Consider the following 19,815-nt stretch of genomic DNA (forward strand, 5'->3'; position numbering starts at 1 on the left):
AGACAGCAGAAATGCAAATTAACTACAAAGCTAACAGTTTATACTAAGAAAAGCAGTAAACTGATTTTTTACATGCTTGCAGAGTGATCTATATACAAAATACAACGTAAAACTGTAGGACACCAATCCCCACGAGGACCATCGCGCGATGACTGAGACAGTCGTGCACGTGAATGGGTCCATCGCGCGTTGGTTCCTACCTCGACGGTTTTTGAAACCTTGCCAGCTTTAGGACCAGGACAGGTATTGATTACCAGCCATGGCCCTGCCAGCCCTCTTCAGGGATCAAAACAGAGAGCAAAACAAAGGTAAGCTATACCTTTGGTTTTTGAGTTTGAATGATGTTTGAGCTTTGAGGTTGAAAATAGGATTTGAAGTGTTTGTTTGAGTGGTAGATGCAAAGAACAAGGTAGCTTGTTGCTTGGTTGAAGTGTGAAAATGGGGTGTGAGGCTTTTTGTAACCCTTTGAATATTTTTGGAACCCAAGGTGTATGGATATTCTAGTCCTTCATGTATCAATTTTTTGAACCCTTTTAATGGAAGAAGAAGGGGGGTATTTATAGGGATGGATGGTGATAAATCTGGTTGGTGCAAGGAGAGGAGCTCAGCCAGTCCACGAGGTTGGTTGAGGTTTGCTTGGTGGCTAAGCTTCCCAGCTGATAAAGGTGATGGGGACAGCTTGGACCATCGCGCGATGGAGTCAGTCTGGCGCGCAATGGTGCGCCCTAGCGCGCGATGGTCAACGGTCAAGCTTTGACTGTTGACCACCACATGGCAGTTTGACCATCGCGCAATGGTTTTAGTCCGTCGCGCGATGGTGCGCCCCGGCGCGCGATGGTTACGCCCTGGCGCACGTGTACCACTTACTCACGCGTTGGTCAACGGTCAAGCTTTGACCATTGACCAACACTTGTCAAGTTGATCTACGTGCGCAGGCTCTCAACCAATGCGTGCCAATAGGGTTTTTGACTCTTTTGAAGTGGCTTAGGATCAGGTTCGGTTCAAGGGTTTTGCAAACACTCAAAGCTCAAACACTTATCATTCCCGGGGTGTTCTTGATCCGTTTCATCATCGGGGAATCAAAAACCGTAAGTAAACTAATCTGGAAGCCCAGATTGGAGTGTCTACAACACTTTGGCTCAAAACAAAATTCTTCAGAGAATTGCTAACTTTCAGCGAAATTTGGATAATGTTGTGCATAAGAAGTTATCATCTTTGGAACTTCTTATCAGAGATTTGCAGCAAAAAATTCAAAATATTCACCAGGACCTTCTCCAGATGGCATATGTCAACCAAGCATTTTCAATAGTTTTTTACCAAAAGGATGCTGAAATGAAGCATCTAAAGAATCAACTTCAATCTCTCCAAGCTCAGTAGTATTCTCAGCAAAAAAAGCCCATTTGACATGTTCCCCTTTTCTTCTCAAGAATATTTTTCTGGGTATCTTCAAATGTCTTAGCCCTTACCAATAAACCCTACCTCAGGATTTGGTGAGTCCAATATCTTTGGGAGTTCATCAGCTTTTTTTCCTCTACCAAAAAGACCATCTCCACCAAAACTTTCTTTCCCAAAGCCCCAGATAAAACCTATCCGACCTCCAACAATTCCGTCTCCACCATCTACATTTACCTATACTTCAACTACCTTCATTTCTTCTAAACCATTCGATCCAAATTCAAAGTCACCCCAGTTAATGGTTCAGTCAACTTCTAGCCCTTCCAAAAATCCAATTTCCAATATCCTACATACCTTAGCCACTATACCAAAAACCCTCTCACCTGAACCAACCATTGAGTATGATTCGGATATTGAATCCATTGACCCTATGCCAATTCCTCATGTTTTCATGATGAACCCAGAAAATTCTCTAGAGGAACATGTTGAAGATCCTATTATTGAAGAAGGTCCTGAGTTTGATACACCTCTAAAAATTTCAATATTTGATTCCTTCTCACATTCCAACATCCATACCCAATGTTTCTCCTTTGATAATATTCTTTCATCAAAATGGTTGGATAAACTTTATGAGATTCATGCTTGGTGCACTGCTGCTATTCTCTCTCCCAATACTACACTGAGTATTGTCATTACTAAGTGTACAACAAAATTCCTTGGCCGTCTTCGTCAATGGTACTTGGCTCTTGGTGAATACCAACAGCTGTAGCTTAAACAACTGCCAACCCTTGATCAATTCATCTCAGTCTTGCATACTAAGTTTCTTGGAGACCATAACAACACAAAAGATTTTGTTTGAGAAGAATATCTCAGCATGAAGTGCTGTTCATTCAAAAGAAAAGATCTGGCGACTCATTATGACCGTATGTTTCAAAGATTTATCTTCTCAACGACATGGATGATGTCAACCTCAAGCAAGCTTTTCTCAATTTCCTTCCTGAACCATTGGAAAATGAGACAACAAGGTTACTTCAAACAAAAGGATTGACGCTGAATGCAACATCTCTTGGTGATATTTACCAGCACTCCTTAATTGCATTGAAAAAATTGTGCAATCACCAGAAATTCCTTAGAACTCTTGAAGAACAGGGAAAACTTCTTGGAAAAGCATGTGACTAGCCAGATCTATCTATAAAGTGTAAATACAAGAAATGTACTTGCCGTCTTTCATACCAGAAGTCCAAACACTTTCAGAAATGGAAGTTCTAGTCTCCTGGCAAGTTTTCAAAGTTTTCAAAATCTAGCAAGTTCTCACGCCAGAAAAAATGGAAATTTTTCAAGAAGAAAAAGTTCAGAGGGCAATGAAAGTCTGATCGCTGCTACATATGCAGAAAGAAAGGGCATTATGCCAAACAGTGTCCAAATAAAGTAACAATGGACAAAATGGTGAGCTCTTTGGCTCTCATTGATGATGATCTTGAAGATGCCGATGTTGAATCATTATTTTCTATTGATGATGAAGCAACGGCTGAAGCAGTCCTTGCATTTACCTTTGATGACTCTTCATCAGAATCAAATGATTCTTCTAATTCTGACTCATTTCCCTATGAAATCCAAACATTTGAGTTCTCAAACATTATGATAGCTCAACCCTTAGCCAAGGTTAAAATCTTGCTTGGAAAGTATGAGAAACCTATACCAGTTATCGCTATCTTTGATACTGGAGCAGCAGCTTCCATTCTCAACCCAGCAATCCTCCCCAGGTCCTACTGACAATCGTGTTTTAGACCCTTTACAGCAGCCAATGGAGAAACTTTTGTCATCACTCTGATTAGTAAGCCTATTACCATCCAACTTTTTCCTGGATACACCATAAAAAACCAAGTTTATGGTTCTGATCTCCCAGGAAAAGATTTATTGTTAGGCTTTGATATTCTCCAAAATTTCAGCAAAGTCTCCTGGCTCAAAAAAGGTTTGAAATACAAAAACTACCTGTTACCCTGGACTAGATTTATTGGTAGGCTTTGATATTCTCCAAAATCTCAGCAAAGTCTCTTGGCTCAAAAAAGGTTTGAAATGCAAAAATTACCTGTTACCCTGGACCACCCAACCAAATCTCTTTTCCATAGAAAATTTCTCTTCCATCAAAGAAACCATAATCCAAACTTCTTGTGCTAAATCTCATTCTCAGTTCCTCACCAAATGCTCCAACCCACTCTGAAAAAATCCAAATTTCTTCATTTTTCTTCCTTTTAAGAAAAATGAAGACATCAACCCCACCAAAGCTACCCATCATGGAATGTATCCATAACACTACCAGCTCTCCTAGAGCTCCAGCAACTTCAGTCAGAAGGTTTGATCGAGCCCACAACCTCTCAGTGGGCATGTGAAGCATTTTATGTGAACAAAAGGACTGAGCAGATAAGAGGAAAACTTCATCTGGTTATCAATTACCAGCCTCTTAATCATTTTTTGCAAGATAACAAATTTTCTCTTCTTCGGAAAAGTGTTCTTTTTGTAAATTTGCCTAAAGCTCAAATTTTCTCAAAATTTGACTTGAAAGCAAGTTTCTGGCAGCTGAGCATCCATCTAGATGATCGCCCCAAAATTGATTTTTGCATTTCAGATCACCACTTTCAGTAGTCAGTCATGCCTTTTGGATTAAAAATAGCTCCATCATTATTTCAAAAGGTCATGATTCGGGTATTTTCTCCCATTCTGTCCTCATTACTAGTCTACATTGATGATATTCTACTCTTTTCTCCAGATATTGAGTCTCATGCTGTCTTACTATAAACTTTTCATTTCCTAGTCCAAACCCATGGTATCATGCTCTTAGAGAAAAAACTGCTTCTTGCTCAATCAGAAATTGATTTTTTAGAAATGCATATCTCTAAAGGTCAATATGCCCTCTAACTTCATATAGCTTCTCAACTTGACCATTTTCCAGATGAAAATCTTACAGTCAAACAAGTTCAATAGTTTCTTGGAATTGTTAACTATATGGCTGATTTCATTCCCAACCTTGTCCAATACCGTACTCCTCTCTCAGCTCTACTAAAGAAAATCCCTCATCCTTGGTCAGTTCATTGTACCAAAGCTGTCAAAAACCTCAAAGCTATAGCCAAAACTCTTCCTCCATTAACCATACCTTCAGATGGGAAAAGAGTTCTTCAGACTGATGCCTTTGATCTATATTGGGAAGCATTTCTTTTGGAAGAAAATTCAGAACAAAAGCGCAGAATTTGTGGATACAAAATTGGTGCATTCTCTCCAGCAGAGCTTCATTACCACTCAACTTACAAAGAAATTCTGGCAATTAAAAGGAGTACTAAGAAATTTGAATTTCATCTAATCGGTCATCATTTTCTAATTGAGACTGATATGATGAGTTTTTCCAGTATGCTCAAGTTCAAACAGAAGCACCTTCCAAAGGCACAGTTGCTCAGATGTGCAAATTGGTTTTCCAATTGAAGTTTTCATGTTGTTCACATAAAAAGAAAAACAAATGTCCTCCCCGATTTTTTGTCAAGACTCAAAAAAGAAATCAAACACTTTTCAAAAACAAAATCACATTCATTTGTTCCTGGTTGTTTCATAATAATTTCCTGTTTCCATCAAGCTAGTTAATCTTCATGTCCATCTTCAGTGTCAAATTTTAGAGTTAATCATTCTTTCCAGGTGTGTCCAAATGTGTCAAAACCTTCAGCATCTCTGCATTTTCAAGTATGGTCTTGATAAAGGTCCCATAGGAGATTTACCTTTCCATCCTGTCTATCAATTTCTTATCCAGTTTGAAGTATATGACCACAATGTCTTTTATGAAGGGGTGGTTCAGCCTGGTCGGGGTTTCCGGATTTTATAAGTTGGGCCGCTCTATATTACCTTAAGCCAGAGATCGAATTGGTGAATCGGATCATTCTTGCCGTCGGGATAAATAACGCTCTTGCCATTGAAATCAAATCACGTTAGGCCGAGAGAGAGAGAAGGGCGGAGGCGCTGTTAGCGTGACAGAATCGAAGGCAGTGAGAAGGTGCTCTTTTATTGTGTTTGCTGATTTAGGAATTGAGATGAACAGACCGGATTGGTCTCAGAGTACAAGACTACTAGTAAAACATAAAACCCCCAATCGGTTTAGATCGGTTTGAATAGTTTAGGATTAGTTCGATCTGGTTCGGTCGTAATTTTAAGTAACCGAGACCGAACCAAAGATGGCAAATTTTTTCCTTAAAAACCGAAACCAACCGGGAGCAAGCTCAGACCGACCAACCCAAAAATTTTCAGGCGGGGGGTCGGTTTTGGTTAACTCGGGTACATTTCTCACCTCTAGTTTTGATCTCTCTGAAAGAGATCCGGAGGATGATGGGTTAATTGTTACTACCACTTTTTATTCAGCTATGCTAACAGCAGAGACAATTCGCAAAGAACTACGCAGAGACAAACGCGTTTGCCCCTTATTTCATTACTATTATTTCTTTCCTCTTTTATATATATATATATATTCCAAACAAGAGGACGGGGTAACATTTATCTCATCTCTTCGTCTTCTGCCTGAAATGTGTACAATACAAATTAAAATACGTACTATGCTATTAGTATTTCATAATTCTACAGCCATAGTTTGCTGTTATTTCTGCTCTACTACCTCGTATCTGACTCTTATTTTTCCCTCCTAATTCGTCAACAGACTGCTAGTTGCCCGCTGATCGAACCGTAAACATCCACGTATGTACAACATCACTCTAATAACACAAACACACTCTTTCTCTAGCAATGAGTGTTGTTGTAACAAGGTAGAACCATGGCGACCATTATCAAATTCATCTTATTTTCTTCCTCTTTGTCCATCCAAAATTAATACAAAGACTATATGATTTCTCTTCCATTTCGTGTTGCTACCAGTTTCTTGGATCTTTCTCTCAAGCCAAACAAGAAAAGCAGCAAACTCCGATGTCTACATATGACATCTTCCAAAATTTCAAAGTAAGAAAACATTGCCAAAAACCAAACCTGATAATTGGCTTCTTTGCATCTAAATGCATGCATAATTTCTTGTAACAACTCAACAATCAATGGATATGCAGCCTTGCACGGTCGTCGTATCTTCTTTGCTCACAAACGGATTTATCTTGACCCAAATGAGAGAGAAGACCGAAGCCAAAAGCACTGACCACAGAACAACAACGGTTGGAGTCCTATTTTGGCGACCCATTAAACCCTTGAGGAAGGGATAGAGATGAAGGATCACCCAGAAGGCAAAAAACACCTTCCCAAAAAGCGGCCCCCACGCTTCGTACCCTTTATTCAAGGCATCCGAAAAGCCAGCAACCACTCCAACCATGTTGAGAATCAAAAGGGTGGTCGGAGGGATCAAAACTGTGGTCCACTTGAAAACATAGAGCTCGCCAAACTCTCCATCTTCGGATGATTTTGCAGTAACTGTGAAGTTAGTGTCGAGTCCAGCAACCATTTTGAGAAACCCTTGGAAAACGGCAAAGAGATGGGCAGAAACTCCTCCGATCACCCAAAACTGCTCGTTACGCCACAAGTCTTCGATGCTGACACCGCTCCACCTCAGCTCGAGCACGCTGGTCAGGATGATGGAGATGAAGAGGCCAAGAAACCATATGCTTGCTATGTTTGAAAGCTGAATCAAAGTAAGTATCGGTATGTCAGTTCCTTGAAGTTTGAAGTATTGGTACAAGCAACACATGATGGACAAGTAGTGATTCATGCAGTCTCAGACCCACCAACTCATATTTTTTCAGTTACTCCAGAAGTCTTTTTCACAATTTTTGCAGTTAGGAAGCCAAAACCACTTATGTTTCTAAATGCAAGAAACAAATTACCGTGGGAATGATGAATTTGCCGGTGAGAAGGCAAATAGCTGGAAGAGTGCAGTATGCGATGAGAGGGAGAGATGTAAATGGGTAAACAATAGTGTTAATATATGCCATCCTTTGAAGCCACTTAAGGCGGCCACCTCCAAATCCATACCAGAGGGGACAATGTCGACTCAGGAAAATCTCAACGGACCCAAGAGCCCACCGGAGAACCTGGTGCAACCTATCAGACAAGTTGATTGGTGCAGAACCTTTGAATGCAGGCCTCAAAGGCATGCAGTAAATGGATCTCCATCCTCGGCAGTGCATTTTGAAACCCGTCAAAATATCCTCAGTCACTGACCCATATATCCAGCCAATCTGGGATACAAAAGTGCAAAAACTTTAAAGGATCAATGAATCATCATTGTTAGAATTTGGTTAGTGTTGATTAGCAGTTATGCCACATTGTGTTGATGTCAAAAGAACAAAAGATAGATGCAGAGAAAAGTAAGTATATAAACCATCTAGAGTAATACTGAAATGCCTGTAACAAGAAAAGGTTGATGAAGGTTGTAACATGAATCTAATTTACTAATCAATTTGCTATATAGACACAGGTACGGATGTCTGTAGTCAAGAGTCACATATATCAAAATCCCGTGTCTTAAGGTAAATTTTTTTTTTACAAACTAAAAAGGGAATTTGATGCACAAAATGAGCGTCTTTGGCACGGTACCATGTGATACTACTGAGGCATACTTAATGACTGCCGAGTGTCAAACATGAGTACTTTTCTCATATCCCACGTCCCATATTGTTAGGGCCCCTTTGTTTGACTAGAGTAATAGTTGAAGGAAATGTATTCCCAAATAATGTGTACTCCCAAGTCTCCCATCATACAATGTGGATTATATGGATAATATGGCATCTCCACGATATTGTACACTTTGTTTTTTGGGATTTCATATCAATGGATATTTTGTCCAGACTGCACCCGTTTCAACCAAACGTAGAATGTGGCTGCATGGATTTGTCATCTACGATGCTCAAATCGCACAAGCAAATGGGCCCTTAATGTGGCAAAAGGATAATGTATATGTGCATTCTAATTCTAAAGCCTACAACAAATACAAAGTATCCCACCTCTTTTCCCCATGCCGTCTTCTCCTCGTACCCACAGCTAATGACTTGAATTGCTTCTTTGATAAGTAATGATGGGTTGGAAGATTCAGCTACTCCTCCATACTCCATCAATGTCGACTCAATAAACACCGATGACATGCCAAAAGTCTTCTCGAAGCTCATCTGGGACATGAGTAAAGACCTCTCATGCTCATCATAATCTGCAGAAAAGGAGGGAAAATAAAAAAGCAGAAGCAATGGTTGGTAGTTTAGTTTTGGTAGTGGGTGGAGAGAGACATAGGGTAATGATTGGAGATAGGGGTAATGATTGGAGAGAGATAGAGAGAGAAATGAAATTAATAATTAGAGATATAGGGTAATGATTGGAAACAAAACTAAAACTAAATTGGCAACCGAACAAAGCCAATATAACTATTACTGAAAATGTCTCTACGTATTTCTCTATATTTAAGTGTCATGAGACTTACTGTCGATCTCCCTGAGGTTAAAAATGGCTGCATTTAGATCTTCCCTTTTTGAATCTCTATAAACCTCAGAGAGATCTTTGGTGGGCTTCTTGGGTCGGCAGCAGCAACAACAGATTCCACACGATGAGCAACATGAAGAAGCCTTGGGTAAGCTGGGCAAAGAAGGAGGTCCATAGCCATAAAGTGCTTGCCTATAGAAAACACAACCTGTCCCCACGTAAACTGGTCCTTGAATGCCATCCAACCCTTTCATGTTGACCTGAAACCGAAATACAAATTCTCAAATGCCACTACAACTCAACGATGCATGGTCATTCAGTGAGACGATATTATATTTTATAATGTCTTAACATGTACCTTCTAGTCTTTTTAATTTGCAACATGTCGTGGCTACAAGTAATAGGTATTTTGTGAAGATTCACCTCATTCAGGAATTGAAGAGCAGAATTTTTTTTTTTGTGAAGTTTGCATTGGTTTAAAAGCATACGACTCTAAGTAGCAAACTTTGACTAAATTATTGTTCTATAAGAATTTGAAATTTTCATTTGGCAGAGCAAATTTTCAAAAGTTTTAAACTGACTGCTCTGGATTTGACAGTTCCATAATACTATTACACCAACAAATCAAGAGATCTCTGAAAATGGAATTTCAACTTGCCCAAAAATTTCCGATAGATCTGGGGAGTCCTCCTTCCTCTAATGTCCCAGACCAAACTGACACAGGGTCAGAGATACTACAAACACATTTTTCTTAACACTGAATGGAGATTTTGCCTCCATTTTGCAAATCACAGGATTGTTACTTGTAAAAGAATAATGGATAATGACCACCGAAGGAAGAGTTGTTTGATTTGACGTGTAATACATTTTGCAACATGACTGTCTATTTATGTCTCAATGTATCTCTTTGAATCTACCTCTAACTGCTAAAAAGGTTTTATTTTTCATTAACATGGACCCTGCCTCAAAGGGGGCCACATTTGCCCAGCCTCAGTACAGTACACCGGGGGTACAAGACCCCACCTGCGAGAACTGTACACCAGGTAAAAGTGGGCACACCAGTGGCTATGAAGGTTGTAACATCCTTACTTGACTAAACAAAAATACTATGCTAGCTTTGAAGCTTACGTCAAAGAAGACTATATTGCGATTTGCATATCTGTCAGAGCGATCAATGCCGTCAAACCTCTGAGGAAACTGCACGTAGCATACATCTCGACCAACTTGTGGATCCATCATGAAACACATTGCCTCGCGAACTGCCTTGCTATTGTTTACATAGTGATCACAATCAAGGTTGAGGATATATGGTGCGTTCGTGAGAATTGCAGACACCCTTACCTTCAAGACAGCAATCACAGAGTACAAATCAGATGAGGTATTTTGAACTGTAAGTAGAAAACAACTTTCTCTTAAATAATGTGCGTAGACAAACCAGAGCATTTTCAGCACCAGCTTTTTTGTGATGTTGGTAGCCAGGTCTCTTCTCTCTCGAGACATATACCAGTCGAGGAAGTTCATTTCCTTCTATGTCATGAGCTCCGCTATGTCCAAGGAAAACCTGAAAGGATGAAAAACAGGTCCAGTGTTGCATTTCAAAATTTAAATCTTGGAGTACCTTGGTAAGAAGATAACTTCTAAGAATCACGGTCATTGAACTGTTCAGGAAATTGGGTGAAAGAAAAAGAGAAACATATCTTGAATTTGTGCGATTGTACACTAAGCACTTCCATACATTGTCTGAATGCATTACCTAATAATATTGATGCTTGAACACGTCGATTTTACATATTTTCTTCCATCCTCTCTCACAAGCGAAAATGTATCCTGAATTTGTTTTGTTGTACGCTAGGCACTTCCATATGTTTTCTGAATCTAGACAGTTTATAGATGCATTCCGTAATAACTTTAGAAGTTGAAAAATACTACGAGGCATTACCTAATATCGATGCTAGGAACACATCCATCTTTACATCTATTCTTCCATCCTCCATCACAAGGTGCTGGTGGGATTCCTCTAAATAGTGATGCATACGTGCCATTATTATGAGAGAGGATGTGAGAATGGATGTTAAAACATGTGTGCCTACTGCCTAGTATTGGTCTAACCCAATCTCAGTCAAGTTTCATAAATCCTCAAGTTGGCTAAGCTGGAGTCTGGCCTAAATTAACTTATTTTTTAGTCAATGAGAACTTTTTTTTAGCTTTTGGTCTTAATAAATGACTTTTCGGATTCCAATCAACAAGGAATCAGAAAGTAAAAAAATATGGGCCAACCTTGATAAAAGTTCAAAAACAATTTATCCAAAAATCTGTCTCTTTTGGAGTATTTGTCCCTCGTGCTTTAGTGAAGTTTTTTTTTTTTTTTTAATCATTATTATTTTTCTATATTTAGACTCCTCTTGTCAACGTGAATTATGAAAGCAAAACCAAAAAACAGTTAGAAAAGACAAAAATAAGCAAAAAAAATTAATTTGTTCCAAACCACAAATGACTTATAAGCAGGTCTATCTGCTATTCAAGCCAGTAACATAACAACAAAGTTTTGGGAATCAATCTATTCTAGTGGACTCATTGGTAAACACTATGAATTTTGTTTGAAAAATGGAGTGATGAGACATGAAAATTCCAATCCCTAGTACTGTGGTTAACATGTAATGATTGACAAATTGATTTAACCTGAATCATGCCAGGGTGATCTCGAGTGTTATTCCCAGGCCAAGGTGTTCCATCTTGCATGGTCCAGCCTTCCTCTGGTGTCTTCTGAGCCTTGGCTACTAAAGCATTTACCCGGACTTTGTACTCTTCATAATCTCTCTACAGTCATACATAACAAGATTTATGGTTTTTGGATAACTAAAATATATAAATACTCTCTCCGCCCCTTATTGTTTGTACTTCTTTCCAATTTTGGATGTCCCAAAATGTAAGTACCCTTTAAATTCAAAGTCGAAGTTCTTGAAATTTCCAAAACTCATCAATAATATAGTTCTAGAATTTTTTTGCTTTTAATTTATGAAAAAATTCAAACTTTTTTCATAAATTAAAAGAACTCATCAATATCTAGTGAATTGTTGAAAAAATTTAAATTTTTTCTTGCAAAATTTGTATTATTTTTACGTCCTCATTTTGCGGATCGGACAAACATTATGGGACGGAGGGAGCACTTATCTTTCGCTTTACGAGACAGGTCATTCTCTAACAATACATCACCTTTAATTAAAAAATAAGTATTTATTTGAGTTAATGGAACACACTACATTTGCATACTGCGGCAGCCAAATGATTAAGATCCCAAAACAATATAAGTTGCCAGCGTGTAAAAAGTTGCAGCAAGGAGCTGGATTCAGATGCTTGCTTCTTCTTCTTTTTTTTTTTTGGTCAAACGGAATAGAAGATGCTTACTTTCATTGCTCTGCGTTCCTTCACAAAAGAAGGCTGCACTTTATCCTTCAAGTAGTCAATCTTTTGTGAGAAGTAAAATTCCGGGGCACGTGGTTCAACCGAAAATTTCTTGCAGAATGGGACCCACTTCCTTGCAAATTCAGCTGTTTCAACCAGAGACTCAAACGTAAGCATTGCCGCACCATCATCAGAAACATAGCAGGACACTTTGTCGACCGGGTAATCAATGGCTAGGATCGAAAGCACAGTATTGGCAGTTATCAATGGTGGTTCTTTCAAAGGATCAACTGTACTGACAAAGAAATCCACGGCAGCTAGCTCTGAGGGTTCGCCCTCTCTTTCATACCTGGAGTGATAGTGAAATCATCTTACGTTCAACTTATCAAGGGCCAAATTATTACGCATACGGTTTGAATCTTCACGTAGGCTCCAGTTGGACATATGTAGATTTCAATGAATGGATTGGACATTACTATTCAATGAGAATAGTTCGAATTAAGTTTAACAGTTTAAATAGAGAATTCAACAATGGAGTTTGGAAGCTTTACCATGATGAATTTCAAATGATTATTTGGTTGAACTTATTTGAGGATTCCTCATGCAAAGACTGTAGTTATACAAGGATTGCATAAAAAAACATCTCTTGGATCTCTAGTTCATAGTTCACTCTGGTTTCACAAGCAGCCATCTACAGGCTAAGCTTTCAAAACTAAACATTGAATCCATTCATTTGGAGTTTCATCCAAACAGAGACTTACCCTATACAAAAAGAACCATTGCTGGTGAAGCACTATTGTGATTTTCCCTAATTGCAAACTCCAGTTTAACATGATTGACTAAATAAGTTATTTTATATGACAAGAGTACGTAAATTTTGTAACAGTGCACAAGGCTCTTTCTTTATAGCTTATAACTCAAGACTTCTGAAAAGACCTTCTAAGTTTGGCTGTTTTAGATGCATACCTTTCGGACAACCTCTCAATATAGGTTTCCCTATTAATGGGAGACCACTTAGGGAATTGATCCAAAACCCAGGAAACAGCAAACCAGATCTCACAAATGACGGAAACGAGCCACAGGCCAAAAGCGCTATCAACAGGATGTGTTACTCTGTAGTTAAAGAAGAGTCCCAGAATGATCAACCGCATAATGATCACAGCTCTGTACGGCGAGATTTGGCTCTTTGGGATTGGTATTACTCTAGAAAGTGGCTGCGCAGCATCTCCTGGCCTGCACAAAAAATCAGTACATTCCAGTAAGACATGTTAACTGTAATTAAGATATCCACAAAGGAATATATAAACCATCCTACATGCCTTGGAAATTAAACAAATCCCTGAGGAACTAAATCAAGTGGTTACTAACACATGACAATTGAAGAAGTCAAATAAACAATGAGTAATTAAAACAATGTTAAATAGAGAATTCGGCCAGGGCATAACAACTTGCGTGTACTCCATCTTTTTTCCCGTGCACGCACTATGAAATGAAAAATAGTTGGAACATATGATGCAGCGATTTATCAAGAGTGAAGGAAATGGCTTCGTGCAATTTGGAATTTCAGTTGAATAGTCAAATTCGCTGGACACTAGAAACTTGAGCAAGGGTGCAGGATATTGTGTCCGACATGAATAAAATGACTTTCACCCGACGCCGATCAGGAAAATATAACTGCTCCAACCGTATCTATTTGTGATATACTTGGGTTGGTTTGGCCTCTTCCGTAACCCTTGCCGCTGATGGTTATGGGTAAACCACAGTAAAGCAGGGGATGAATCTCTAGACCTAAAAGCAGTTATATAAAGCACTGCTACCACTTCCTTTGCTACCAGCTTCTTTCAGTTCTAAAGTCAATCAAGAGGCTATCTATCTTTCCGGCTTAGCCTAACTCCTCACCTGGGGTGACTGAAGGATATTCTGATTCAAGCTCTGAACCAAAGCTAATTCTTTTCTCTATTGTCCGCGTCCTAGATTGATATAGCTAGATACTCGCTGCTCAATCACCCAACAAAACATGTAGTAATATAAGTTTACCATATAATTAGGCATATAAATGCATTAATATCATAATATGCAGGAAATGCTATATGATACATCGTACCACTATCTCACCTGTAGAATCAAAGAATTGAAATAGGAAATATGAATACTTTGTGGAGTCTATCTGTCCTAGGAATAGAAATTAGACGAATTGAACACTTCGATATGTCCCAACACCTGACACCCGAGTCCATATAACGTAGCTACAGGTTTTAAAGCATAACTGTCACATGGTCCAAGCCAATATTAATCTCAGTAAACTCCAATATCATTATCAACTTGAGGTAATGGATTACAACAGTATGTTGGAAAAGCATTCAAGTGATTGCCTGAAGCAATGTTTCCTTTTTTTAGTAAACGACCTTATGTTTTGGGGGGTTAAATATAGAAATACAAATAAATTGGTTTGAATTCATGTTGATTTCTCTAGCTGTAAGGAATTACTACACTTACTGCTGATTTTCTTCCATTTGCTGTGCAGGTGGAATTTGAGCCTCTTTAGCAAGTTTACTAGCAGCCTTTTTCTTCTTGTTCTTTTTGTCCTTCCAACTTTCCACTCTATTCTTCCATATCGGGTTCCCAGATTCATCATTTAACTCTTCAAAGGCAGAAATCATTGTCACCAGTGAGACGAATTAGCAACTGTTCTAGACAAACGAAAACATAAATGCTATACCAATCACATGATACATTCAATTCACTCACCACTGTCGAGTGTGGACACGCTACTTATATTTCTAGTATGGAGGCCAACATCCTGTAACAAGTATTAAACAAAAGCACCTTAAATTCTCAACAAATACTTCAAATTCAAGCAAAATAGGAGAAGCAGGCACGGGTTTGTACCTATTTTCTGTCCAAAAGAAATTGTCATAGGTCTAGGAAAATCAAAGGATGGTCAAAATACAACACCTGCATATTATTGAGGTGAGAAGCCATTGTGGAGTGATTGGCAGATACCTCTGTTTCAACATCAGCTATAGTTGCGTTCTCTGCACAATCCAATCATGCATTTAGTCTATAGTACTAAGTCATGAGAAACATGATCTACAAATATAAAAGGTAACAGAAAAACTATATTGCATGATACCACATGCAACACTTTCAAATGTTCGTTTAATGCATTATCCAGCCGCCTAAGGGTGATATCTACAATTCAACTCTTCATTAACAACTACTACTCAAGATTCCATCAAAAAGCAGAACAATGAAAAGGTATATCAAGCTTCAAGTTCCAAGCTATGAAGTTGTACAGTCTGGACAAGTTAGCACTCAATACCCATTAATGGGTGTCCGGAAGGGTTCGACTGCTTCATGTCCTAGACATTTGCACATAGATTCATAACAATTGAATGTTATGTGTTTTCGTCTTCATGTTATCGATTTAAGCAAATGTTATGCAATGAATTACTTTATATAAATAAACGTTAAGAATTTCTATACAGATTTTATGAAGTTAAGCTGATTCAAGAGTGCAAACCATACACACCCAAATAAACATTATGCAACGTCCCCATGTTCGTAACATGAGAATTAGATGAATTCAACACAGATACATTCTCGCATTCAGCACATGTACTTGAGTCCTTGTAAAATGGATCCTAAAAAAACGACACTTATTTTCAACCACAAATAAGTTTTGTCTCCAATTTGCGGAAATGAAAGAAAAGAATGGACAATTTGACACCTTGAAACGTACCGATATGTCCAAAAAAAAACTGCACTTTTTAGGGCAATGAATGAAGTAGCCATTGACAATGTGATTAAGCCCAATACCATGTAAAGAGGTTGAAATCAGATAGACAGAATACCTTCATACGGAGCACCACACCGGAAGCACGAAGAACGTCCTTCCTTGATTTCATAGTCAAAACATGATTTGCAAATGGGGAGATTACACTCATGGCAAGCCACAAACACTTCCCCATTTGAATTCAACCCCACTTGTTCACCACAGGTGCTGCAGAGAGGGACCCCAGATTCCATCATCTTCAGAAACCCTAACCCAAACTAGGGTTTCTGCTCTTTTTCCTTCTTCTTCCTATTGAATCTTGATCCCCTTTTGTTCGCACCCAGATGGAAAACAGTGACCCAAGTTAGGGTATGTTGCTTGCAATGGAATGATGGTGGTGGTGCAACCATTTTTGTAATGGTAGAGAGAGGTGGAGGTTGAGGTTGTTAGGTGGAGAGAGAGAGAGAGAGAGAGAGAGAGAGGGAAGAAGAAGAAGAAGCAACGTCTTTTTCTTGGTCTGAGATTTGAAAAAATTGCGGGAGTTTGAAGGAAGATTGCGGTTGGGCTTTGTACATCCTCAACCAACCTTCCTTGAGCTTGAAGGCCTTGCCATGAGGCACAGATGTAGTTTATGAAATTTTGATGTGGAGTATCCTACCGCACAGCATACACTTCATTTTTGTTTCTTTGTAGAAAAGATTTGAAGTAATATTGAAAAAGTATATAGACATGATTGATGGTACACACATTTGTAGAAAAAAAAAAGAGGTTAGGTGCACAATTATCTAAACACAATACCAAATACAATCCCTCACGTAAACGTGGGTTCAGCGTGTTAAATGTGTGTGAGACCCAGGTGTATGTGAGGGGGTTATGTTTGGTGTTGTGTTCAAATGGTTGTACACTTAGCATATCTCTTTGTACAAACAGAAAAGTTATGAGTACATATGAACATGTACATACTATGCACATATTGGTTTTATGAGGTCTACCTCGGATTCCATAAAGATGATTCGAACCGCCCATTATTTTTAAAATAATTTTCTATGAAATCTTGTAAAAAATCAATTCAATTTAACATCAGTAAGATTTTTTTCTGAATTTATAAGGGCGAAAGTACTTTAACAGCTCAATTTAGCAATATAGGGTAGTGAGGCCTGTCACGACCCTGACCCGCCCCTTGAGGTCTTAATCATGACAAATGCTAGTGATTTCTCACTAAGGCCAAATCACAAATCAAATATCACCTAAACAAGCGATAATCAAAAGGGGCTAAACATAACAGCGGAAACAAAAGTCAACTTTTATTGATAACAAATCAAAATCTTACATAGGTTTTACAAACCAAAAGTAAACCTATCAGAGCTGTACTTACTTACAAACTACAAACTCAAAAGCTAACAAACCATGTACAAAGCTAAGTGTCCACAAGCACAATTTCCTCTATACAAGTTTCCAAAAAGAAATACGACACATCCCAAAAGTAAAACACCGCGCCACCCTACGCGTCGCTTCCTGAAAGGTGGAAAAGAAAATATATAAGCCAAAGCTCGTGTGAATGATTAATACATAACTCACATGCCTTCCATGGACAATGCAAAATAATTTGATAGAATTTCAAAACAAGAACTCAAATCCATAGGCCAAATATAATGCACATTCCGCTATTCAAAATTCAAAAGCTACCAGGCGTCCCCGGTAGTGGATAAGCCAGACGTCTATGCATTATCCCAAAACACACACCAACCTCAAACACCCTTGCTAGCTATTAAGCCGTCCCCTAGCAAGACCGGACGTTGGGAATGCCATTAAATAGATTTGCAAATATTTCACAAATAGATCCACCTTCCATTGGTATCCATGGAGTACACAATTTATAAAACATGTTCAAATAAGTTCGATAAGGGAAACAAGTTCAAAACCATGTGTTTAGGTATTAAATCAATCACATCGTATCCACGTGTCACCCGAACCTCCTAAAATAATTACGCAATGGAAACACAATTAGAAACTATTAAACATGCATAAATATAACTTAAATGAGGTCCTAAACACATTTGAGAACAATTGAAGAAGTTAGATACCTACCCTAGTGAAATCAGTTGCAGTTCTAACTTCAACTTAAAATTTGTTTTTGCACAGAAATAACTATTGTTTTTGCACAGGAATAACTAAGACACAATCTTCATGCATTTTTTTAGGTCTATGAGTCTAGTTTCAAAATCAGAAATCGGATCGCAATTTCATCGTCCAGGCTGAAAAATATGACCGTTTCCGTAAAGTGCGACGATGCTGTCAGCACTACAGATACCAGAACAGCAGGTCGGATAACGATTTTTAACTCCTTCCACATTTTGATTTAGTTTCTGAAAATTTTACACAATAAAGAAGACACATACAGGCATTTACAGTAAAAATATCAAAAAATATCAAGGTCGGGACATTAGTGAGAAAAATCCCTCAAGAACATGGCAGATTCGATTCTGTTGAAGCTCTAAATTGCCTACCCACAACCTGGACGAATTTCTGAAGTAAAACCCTAAAATTCACATCAAAACTCATACAAAAACTTCACAAAACATCAGTAAACTTGAACATACTCATGGGCTACCTCAAATATACCGAATTCATGAATTACACAAACTTTAAACATGTCAATTTCTAGGAATTGAAAGGAGGTTCATGGGTTTCCAACACAACTTCAGTCTCTACCCTAAACCCACTTAGATTCAACACTTTTAGCAAAAATTGAACATCAAGAACAAGAAATCTTACTCCTCTAGGCATGAACTTACCAAATTAGGCTTCAATCCAAGTCTAAGAAGAAATCTCCAATTTTTTTCTTTTTCTTTCTCTTCTTCTTATTTTCCACCGAACAGTTCTCTCTCTCTCTCTCTCTCTCTCTCTCTCTCCGTGATGAGGATGAGGGGAAATATTACACATTTCTTTCATTTTAACAGAGTGCAAGAAAAATTATCATGTGTAGGTGAGACCTATAACCACCTATGTTCCATTTCCTAATAACTAGCAAAACAAAGCCAAAATCACATAATTAACATCAAGTTCAACACATACTTAAATTCTAAACACAATTAAAAGTCGGGGTACTACAAGGCCTCTTTGGATGTCTCTATATTGCGGTGATTAACAATAAATTTATCCACACAGATAATCTGTGCACAAATTTTGTTGTGGGGTTCACCATGAGTCCCACACAAACGAGACGTTTATTAAATGTAAAATATTTTTTCAAGGGTCTCCGCAAAAAATTAGCTCAATTCAATACTTATAGGTACTTGATCTAATCATCTAACTTTCTATTATTCAAAAATCTGAATGAAAAATTTAGATGATTGGATCGTACATCAATAAGTATTAAGCCCCGTTCCGGAACATGAAATAAGTATTTATTTTTTAAGAAGACAATTTCAAGCTAAAAAATGATGGGCTTATTGAAATCTAAAAATATGCAATAAGGATCGAAAGATCTCATTGAAATCTTTAATACGGTACAAAAAAATCAATAAGTTATTTTTCATTTACATTATTTTTTAGTTTGAAAATGTGAAATAAGTACTTATTTTTTAAGAAGGTTAAGAAGGTGTTCTGGAACGGGCTCTTAGATTGAGTTGATTTTTCGCGAGGACCCTTGAAAATATGTTTTACATTTAATGAACGGCTTAAATTATTTGTGTGGGACCCGTGGTGAGCCCCACAGTAAAATCTATGCACAATCTGTTCGTGTGGTTAGCAGAGTTCGGTGATTAATAGAGCTTGTTGCCGATTGACCAAATCTCTTTTTTTTAATC

General features: G+C 38.2%; 1 protein-coding gene across 1 annotated transcript; it reads right to left on the reverse strand.

The window, feature by feature from the left end:
- Positions 1-6,206: 6,206 nt before the first annotated feature.
- Positions 6,207-16,645, reverse strand: LOC131315830 (cellulose synthase A catalytic subunit 8 [UDP-forming]). The gene is made up of 13 exons (XM_058345033.1): positions 16,086-16,645; positions 15,187-15,266; positions 14,980-15,031; positions 14,728-14,872; positions 13,198-13,464; positions 12,235-12,580; positions 11,509-11,646; positions 10,265-10,390; positions 9,958-10,170; positions 8,831-9,089; positions 8,364-8,563; positions 7,245-7,598; positions 6,207-7,042 (listed from the first exon to the last, which is right to left on the reverse strand). Exons 1-13 carry the CDS (start codon positions 16,261-16,263, stop codon positions 6,458-6,460), a joined length of 2,943 nt encoding a protein of 980 aa, XP_058201016.1. The 5' UTR covers positions 16,264-16,645; the 3' UTR covers positions 6,207-6,457.
- Between the last annotated feature and the right edge of the window lie 3,170 nt (positions 16,646-19,815).

Source organism: Rhododendron vialii, chromosome 2a (assembly GCF_030253575.1).
Source record: "Rhododendron vialii isolate Sample 1 chromosome 2a, ASM3025357v1".
NCBI classification, from domain to species: Eukaryota; Viridiplantae; Streptophyta; class Magnoliopsida; order Ericales; family Ericaceae; genus Rhododendron; species Rhododendron vialii.

Bases quoted from the DNA above. Each gene is read 5' to 3' on its own strand.
- LOC131315830 (XM_058345033.1), bottom strand. From the start codon at position 16,263: ATGATGGAATCTGGGGTCCCTCTCTGCAGCACCTGTGGTGAACAAGTG. The intron at 13,465-14,727 runs GTAAGTGTAGTA...TTTTTTGTGCAG, and splicing joins CAAATGGAAGAAAATCAGCA to GCCAGGAGATGCTGCGCAGC. The intron at 7,599-8,363 runs GTGGGATACTTT...TTTGTATCCCAG, and splicing joins AGACGGCATGGGGAAAAGAG to ATTGGCTGGATATATGGGTC.